General features: G+C 33.1%; 1 protein-coding gene across 1 annotated transcript; it reads left to right on the top strand.

Moving 5' to 3' along the window:
• Nucleotides 1-724: 724 nt before the first annotated feature.
• LOC131651271 (uncharacterized) lies at nucleotides 725-8,061 on the top strand. The gene is made up of 8 exons (XM_058920943.1): nucleotides 725-1,029; nucleotides 1,330-3,208; nucleotides 3,408-3,884; nucleotides 3,974-4,146; nucleotides 4,243-4,379; nucleotides 5,469-5,538; nucleotides 6,105-7,095; nucleotides 7,209-8,061. The coding sequence occupies exons 2-8, from the start codon at nucleotides 1,360-1,362 to the stop codon at nucleotides 7,670-7,672; spliced, it is 4,161 nt and encodes a 1,386-aa protein (XP_058776926.1). The 5' UTR covers nucleotides 725-1,029; nucleotides 1,330-1,359; the 3' UTR covers nucleotides 7,673-8,061.
• Nucleotides 8,062-8,611: the final 550 nt, after the last annotated feature.

Below are 8,611 nucleotides of genomic sequence, written 5' to 3'. Positions count from 1 at the left end.
GAAAAGGTTTTGTATGACTAAAAAAAACCATTGCAACGAGATAAAGTAAGATGATAAAAAAACAACTTGCAAATAATAAAAGTTATGAAGTGATTATGTGATGGAGGTTATGAATGTGATAAGTCTGTAAAAGCTAACAAAAATATAAAAAAAAGACATTGAATGGTAGAAATTTGTAGACGTGTATGATGTTAAAATTGGGACAATTATGATTAGATATTAGTTTAATTATATTTATAGTTCACTTTTTCCCTTTTGCTCAAGTCTTCATTCTATTTTTTTTGGTTTATCACCACCGGTACGGTATAGTCCGGTTCGGGGGTCAATTCTGGCATCAAGTGATTCCAGTCCCCTCTCAATCGCAGTTGCGGGGGATCGAATAGTGATTCTCCCTACCAAATTCAGCGCCAATCACCACTGAACCAACTAACGATTGGTAAGTCTTCATTCATGATTTTTGTGATGCTATGTTGCTCTTTGATACTTATTATGAGTCTAATTTTTGTCACTTTCTTTATAACTATGTTGCCTTTCATACTTGTCACACTTATTATTTGATGTGAACTATTTTATTTTTGTCACTTTCATATTTTTTCCCTTTCAAACTTCTTTTTTACCTTTTTATATTTACAATGTTGTTCTTATTCTTGTTATTTTAATTTTTATTGTACTTTATTTTCATTCATTCATTTGTTTTACATATTAAATTTATATAAATACAAAGTACGTAAATTAAATTTATAAGAAAATAGCTGTAACTAATAAGTTAGGCTCCAAAACTTCCTTAGCAAGATTTGTTATTTGCAGTTTGTTTTTGTGGACCCCACTCACATTCCAACCCTCTCTCACAGACACTGCAATTTTACCATTTTCGTGTATCTAATTTTTCGTTTCCATTATTTCTCACTCTCTTCGATCACTCTCAACCAAGTTGTAAAAACTCTTTCTCTTCCCTCATTTCAAATTTTTCTCTGTTACAGTTTTTTTTTCTACAAGAAAAGAATCATCTTCACCATCATCATTGTAACCGTAAGAATAACCTTTCTTTTTTTAATGTTTTTTTAATATATTTTGTTTTTTAATAAATGTTTGTTATTATTTGTTGTTTAGTTAGTGTTAGGGTTTGAAATCATGAGTTTGCTATCACTGTAACAATAATGTGCATTTTTGAAAAACAATGAAACAAGTTTGTTACTGTTTTGTGGTTTGTTAACAAAATAGTATCATGATGTTTATGTTTGGTGATGTTCTTCTTTTAGTGTAATGTAGAATCACTGATGATTAATCTTGAAATTTCCCTAAGAAAGTTTCTTTTTTTGGTTTTTACAGGGTTTTATATGGTGTGAATTTAGTTGAAAAATGGCTGTTAAGGGTTCTGTTAAGTTAAAGTTTTGTGGTGGTGGTGGTGGTGGTGATGATGATGGGAACTTAACGTTTAAGCGGCACAACTCGTCCGAGAGAAATAATACATGGCATTCAGGAGTGAGGAATCGAGTTTTGTATGATGATTCTGATAATGATGATGATGATGTGCCTTTGGCAGTAAGGTTATCCCGGATGCCGAATTCGGGAACACGGAGTAGTATCTGTGATGTTCCTGTTAAGATGAGGGGTAATAGTAATACTACAACAATGCCGGTTAAGAGGCCGTTTGGTAATGGCAATGCCTTGCAGGATTCTGTTAAGAAAGCGAAGGTGACAACAAATGATAAACCTTTGTCGGTGAGAATCAAAATTCCGGGAAAAGTTGCTGATAAATCGTTTTCGTTGCTGAAGAAAGATCTTGCGTTGGTAGAAAAATCGTTTGAGGAATGCAAAAGTAAGAGGGAAGAAGAAGAGAAGAGATTGCAGTCGATAAAGAGAGATATTGAGGAATGCTCCAAAGAGCTTGTGAATTTGAAAAAGAAAAATAGTTGTGTTGAAAAAATTAGCGAATCTCATAAGCAAATGTTGGGGAAAATTGATGAATGTGTAAAGGATTTTGCAGCAAAAGAAGCACAACTCTGTTTGATGGACGACTTGATTGGAGAACGCAAGCGAGAGCTGAAGAAAAAAGAGATAGAACTTCATCGAGTCATGGATAACATTGAGAAGCACCGTGAAGGGAAGGAAGAAGAACTCAAGGCTCTTTCCACAAAAATTGCTCAATGTACTGTGGAACTTAAGGCCAAAGAGAAAGAGTGTGATGCAATGCAAAAACAAATCGACGAACAAGCAGACATTTTAAAGTCAGAAAATAAAAAGTTACTAAGGGTAATGCAATGCAGTCAGCACTATTCAAGTGCTCAAATGAAGGAATTTGAATTAACCAAAAAGCAATTTGAAGAGCAGGTTAAGGAGCTCGAGTTAAAGGAGAAAAGATGTGGAGAACAGATGATGGAGCTTGAGTCAAAGGAGAAGTTGTTTCAAGGCTGCGTAGAGAAGCTCAGGTTAAATGAGAAAAGGTACCGAGAACGAGTGGTGGAGCTTGAATCAAACGAGAAGCTCTTTGAAGGTCGTGTAAAGGAGCTTGAGTTTAAAGAGAAGCTTGAAGGCCAAGCGAAAGAGTTTGAATTGAAGGTGGAGAGATTTAATTGCCAAATAAAGGAGCTTGAATCGGAAAAGAAGCATTTTGATTGCTCTGTAAAGGAGCTGGAATCAAAAGAGAGGCAATTTGAAGGACAAGCGAAGCGGCTAGAGTTAAAAGAGGAGCAGCTTGAAGGCCGAGTGAAAGAGTTGGATTCAAAAGAGGAGATGTTTAAAGGCCAAGTTAAGGACCTTGAGTTAAAAGAAAACAAACTTGAAGCCCGGGTGAATGAGTTCATATCAGAAAAAGAGCAATTTGAAGGGCGATTGAAGATGCTCCGGTTTAAAGAAAAGTTGCTTGAAGTACAAGTGAAAATATTTAAAGGCCGAGTAGACAAAATTGAATCAAAAGAGGATGAATTCAAAGCTAAAATGCAGGAGCTCAAGCGTTTCATAAGCAGAATGGAGGATTTTGAATCAGAAGAGAAACAATTTGAAGGACGAGGGAAAGAGCTCGTGTCAATAGATAAAATTTTCAAAGTACATGCGAATGAATTCAAGCAAAAAGAGAAGCAGGTTTATGGACCCATGAAGGATCTTGAGTTGAAGCCAAATGAATTTGATGGACAACATATGCAACACGAGTTAAGAGAGAAACAATGCTTTGCAGTTATACAACCATTTGAAGAAGAAACAGAATTGGGTAAGTGTTATATTTTCGTTCAGTTTTTGAAACCATTTCATTTCAACTGTAACTTTTAGTATAAAGCTTTCGATCACGGAGAGGTTTATATTATATTATATAGATTAGATATTTTCACATTAAATACGTTATCCTTCAATAAATACCGCGGAAGCTTAAATATGCACAGCTAAATATGGTTACATCTTATCTTACACAGGCAATCAATTAAGTCCCACCGTTGATGACAGATGTTTGATGTTGGTCCCATGTGAGCAAACTGATGAATTTGAGTCATTTGATTACGGATTTAATCTGCAAAGTTTATCTGATCCATCAAAAATTGTGTTGGAAATAATACAGAATCCCTTTATTCCAAAGTGCAAAATGGGAAACAGTGATGTAATTATTGATGATAGAGACATTTTCCTGCTCGAAGAACTGATGAAAATCTCACCAGATGTTAAACCTCATACAAGAGAAAAAGCAATGAAGCTAGCACTTGAATTGAAAGCTAACATGGAAGAAAATAAAGAAAATTCTAAGGAGGTTTTGGGTTTTCTACTCCTTGTGTCAATTTATGGACTGGTTCCTTTTTTCGATGAAGATGAAGTTTTAAAGCTTTTTGGACTTGTTTGTCAGCAAAAAATAGCTATAGTTCTGTTTGGGGCCTTGGGTTTCGCAGATAAAATATCTGGTAAGATAGCTAAAATTTGCTGACTAGAACTTATTTTATAGCAGTTTTTCGGCGGTTTTGATGAAATGAATTTTTCTTGCACCATGCAGATTTTGTTGAGAATCTTATCGCAAGACAACAATATGTAGAAGCTGTTAGGTTCAGTTGTGCGTATAAATCGGGCGACAATAATCAACTAGTTGCTCTCTTGCGAGAACATGTGCAGAATGCAAAACTAATTTCTGAGAGCAGTTGCAGTGAAGCCGACTCCATTGAAATTAAGGTCTTTTCCCTTTTTTTATTTGATATCTATTTTATTAAATACTTCACCTTCATAACACTTCATGATAGTTATACATATTTTAAATTATGAACACAGGATAAAGCCAGAGATCAAGAAATTACTAGTCTTACAACTGTTTTACAGTGTATTGAAGTCAACAGCCTAGAATCCAAGGATCTACGTGACACGATTCACGGCCGTATTCTTGAGCTAAAGAGACACAAGGGAACATAGTGTTCTTACTGTAACCTGTGAGCCCCATACTCTAAATAGCGAAAACCTAACTCGTTGCCTTGTAAATGAAGTAACAGGATTCTCTCTGATTCTTGCTCTTATGTAAAAAAACTAACTGGGTGATCTCATCTTTGACTCCCTACTCTTTCTGTAGTATATTGCTTTATTTTCTTGAAGAAATTCTCTATAGCTTAAAATGTTAATGTACAAATTGGTTAGTTTGGAGTACATGCCACCTTTTTTGTTCACAATGTTTATGTAATTAGCTTCATACACTTGATGTAAAAGTTCTCTCTCATTTGTTCAGAAAAAATTGAAATATTGGTTAGTGTTTGGAAAATGAAATAAACTTAGTTTTTATATGTACACTTTCCTCTTTTTAAAATGGTTTGAGATATTTTCCTTTCTAAAACGAATAGTACACATATAATAGGATCAATTCCATTTCTTCTTCAAAAAAAAAAAAACAATTCCAACATTAACAACTTATATAGAACTAAAACAGAATAATATTGATTAAAAATAAGAAGTGATATATATGCACAAACCAAGAATGAAAAAAAAAATGATAAAAACAAAAAGTGACATTTTTATAGGTATTAAAAATACGTTTAGTACCTAATTTTGATAAATAATGTATAATGTATGTTTAACAGTAATTCATTTGGACTAAAATAAATATTTAACAGGAATCAAGTTTCTTATGATGACTCTTGGAGAAAAATATTATGGGATTTCAAATTTCTTTAGTTTAATTAAAAATTTTGAATTTGAATTCAATTTTAAAAACACAATTATGTTAAATTTTTTGAAAAAGAGATTTGTTGTTATCTATTATGATTTTCTACAACTTAAAAAATTAATTTTTTCAGATAATATTATCTGTTTTATAATCCAAAAAGAAAATTAGATGCCACAAGAGTACATATCATTTTAATATTTTGTTTATTAAATGAACTCATATATATATTTTGGAAGATAACCATTGCAAAATTTAATATTTTTTAAATTAATGTTTTGAAAATATTTCTTATAATATATCTACTAATATATATGTTTTAAAAAAAAAAAAAACTATTCTATGTTAGTTTTACTAATACACTATTTTGTCATTTTTTGAAAGAAAAAGAAACAAATTCTGTAGCTGGGTTCAACTTGGTGAGCAAGTTATTTGCAATTTGTAGTCTATTACTCTATTTTGTGGACCCCGCTTCCACACAGATTTTTTACATTCAGAAAATCTCTACAATCACAGTCACGCGGGACCGTTCGATCACAATCAGACGCCTCTGATTTAACTTTAATGTTTTCCGTAATATAAAATATAAATAAAAAAATATGAATAAATTTGTTTTTTATACCGTTAGATCAATATTGAACGGCGGTTGATGTTTTAACTGTGTGATTGTTAGAAAAGTCACTGTACGGAACCGTTTTCCACAGCAACTTTTTCTTCATGTTTCTTGCTTAAGAAAGAACTTGTGTTCATAGAAAAGTCATTTGAGGAATGCGTAAGGAAGAGAATAGATTGAAGTCCGTAGAGAGAGTTTACAACAAAATGATGGGGAGAATTGAAGGACTTGTTAAGGATTTTGTAGAAAAGGAAGCACAACTGTGTTTGATAGAGGACTTGATTGGAGAGCGCAATCAAGAGCTTCGGGAAAAAGAGAGGGGATTTGAATGTAAAATGAAGGAGCTGTTGGATGATTTTGTGTTAAAACTAGAAGCATTTTGAAAGCTGGACAATGGAGCTTGAGTTAAAAGAGAGGCAACATGAAGGGCTTGTGATGAAATGGGAATTAAAAGAGAGAGAATTTGAAGGCCAGATGAAGGAGCTGGAATCTAAAAAGAAGCATTTTGATAGCCGAATGAAGGACCTTGAATCAAAAGAGAAGCAATATGAAAGCCGAGTGAAGGAGCATGAATTGAAAGCAAGAGAACTCAAAGGCCAAACAAAGGAGCTGAAATCTAAAAAGAAGCATTTTGAAGGTCGGGTGAATGAGCTGAAATCTGAAAAGAGGCATTTTGAAGGTCGGGTGAAAGAGCTGAAATCTAAAAAGAAGCATTTTGATAGTCGAATGAAGGAACTTGAGTCAAAAGAGAAGCGACATGAAAGCCGAGTGAAGGAGCTTGAATCGAAAGCGAGAGAATTCGTAGGCCAAGTAAAAGAGCTGAAATCTAAAAACATATTTTTTGAAAGCCAAGTGGCAGAGCTCAAATTAAAAGAGATGCAATTGAAAGAAAAAGCTAAGGAAGTTGGGACAAAAGAGAAGCAACTTGATGGCCGATGGAAGGAGTTTGATTCTAAAGAGGATGAATTCGAAGGCCTGGTGAAGGAGCTGGAATCAGAGAAGAAGCATTTCGAGTGCCGAGTGAAGGAGCTTGAATCAAAAGAAAATCGATTCAAAGAACAAATGAAGGAGTTCCGGTCAAAAGAGGAGGAGTTCAAAGGTCAAGTAAAGGTGTTTGAATCAAAGGAGGAGGAATTTGAAGGTCGAGTTCAGGAGCTCAATTCAAAGGAGGAGGAATTTGAAGGTCGAGTTCAGGAGCTCAATTCAAAAGAGAAGCAATTTGAAAGCAAAGTTGGGGATTTCAAATCAAAAGAGAAGCAATTTGAAGAACGATGGAAAGAACTCGAGTCAAAAGAGAAGCAGTATGAAGGGCAAGTCAAGAATCCTGAATCAAAGCTGAATAAACATGAGGAAAAAGAATCTGGTAAATATTTTTATTCATCTAGTTTATTGAGATTATTTCATTTCAACTGATTCATTTAATAATGTTGATAGTTTCAATAACCTGATCTACATATATGCTATCTAAATATGCAGTTATATCTTACATGGACGATGAATCAAGTCCTCCCATTGATGAAACAAGTTTGAAGTTGGTCCAGTGTGAGCAAACCGATATTCTAGCTAATCTGCGAGAATCATCCGATCCAGCAAAAGTGGTTTTGGATATAATACTCAACCCCATTCTTCCACTTTGCTATAAGAAAGGAGACAATGAAGTGGTTATTGATGATAGATGCATCTATCTGCTAGAACTACTGATGAAAATCTCACCAAATATCAAACCTCTTGTAAGAGAAGAAGCAATGAAGCTAGCACTTGATTTGAAAGCTAACATTAAAGAAAATACTGAAAATTCTTTGGTGGTTCTCGGTTTTCTACTGATTTTATCAATTTATGGATTGGTTACTTCTTTCAATGAAGACGAAGTTTTGGAGCTTTTTGCATTTGTTGCTCATCACAGGATAGCTTTCGAGCTGTTTAGCACCCTATGCTTTTGATGTTTTATTTGTCAAATCAAATGTGCTTATATCTATTGCTGGTATGAAATTGAACTGATAACTGATCTCTCTTTCTATGTATCTATTATAGTAAGTTTGGATGCTGTGAAATTTCTTGCATCTTGCAGATTTTGTTGAGAATCTTATCCGGAGGAAGAAATTTGTTGGAGCTTATCAAATGTGCTTATTAAATGTCTATTTAATTTTCTTGCAAATTGCAGATTTTGTTGAGAAAACTTATGAGGACGAAGCAAGTTGAGTCTGCTGTGCATGTTACTTGGCTTACAAGAATCAACTAGTATTGTGCTAGAAATGTGGTAATGGAAACATGCTAACACATATAATATTTATTATTGGCTTAAATAGTTAATACATATCATATTTTTCTATTACAAATTTGTTCTCTTCTTCTATGTATAGGAAAATCTTTCCTATTTTACTAATTTTTTCCTCTTCTTCTAAATAAAAACAAATCTTGATTGTTTTTTTTTCTAATACTACCTCTCTCTCGCCAAGAAATTTGAAGTTAGAAAAGTATTTAGAAAAAGTATCCATATGGTACAAGAGGAACCGAACACGATATCAACCTCATCAGTCTAATCTACATTTTTCTCTTTAAAGTCAATATTATATTGATTATTTGATGTTTATTCTTACTCTGCAAATGTGTCATATTAAAGTTTGAGAAAAGAAGTGATACAGTGTAAAATAATTAATTATGTACAATTAAAAAAATTTCACACTGACAGTGTGAATGTTTTACATATAATGTCATATTAAAAAAGAGCACATACATTTAATGTGATATTAAAAGAAGAGTACATTTATCACTATTTACCAACAAATAATAAGATGTCAATCAATTATAACTCTACCATTAAGGTCATTCTAAAAAAATTGAAACTCCATTTTTTCTATCAAATAGTAACATATGATGAA

Source organism: Vicia villosa, linkage group LG2 (genome assembly GCF_029867415.1).
Source record: "Vicia villosa cultivar HV-30 ecotype Madison, WI linkage group LG2, Vvil1.0, whole genome shotgun sequence".
NCBI lineage: Eukaryota > Viridiplantae > Streptophyta > Magnoliopsida > Fabales > Fabaceae > Vicia > Vicia villosa.
The sequence above is the reverse complement of the archived record's forward strand: the minus strand, read 5'-3'. Positions and strand labels throughout refer to the sequence as shown.

Bases quoted from the DNA above. Each gene is read 5' to 3' on its own strand.
- LOC131651271 (XM_058920943.1), top strand. From the start codon at position 1,360: ATGGCTGTTAAGGGTTCTGTTAAGTTAAAGTTTTGTGGTGGTGGTGGT. The intron at 3,885-3,973 runs GTAAGATAGCTA...TGCACCATGCAG, and splicing joins TTTCGCAGATAAAATATCTG to ATTTTGTTGAGAATCTTATC. The intron at 5,539-6,104 runs GTGAGCAAGTTA...TGTTAAAACTAG, and splicing joins CTGTAGCTGGGTTCAACTTG to AAGCATTTTGAAAGCTGGAC.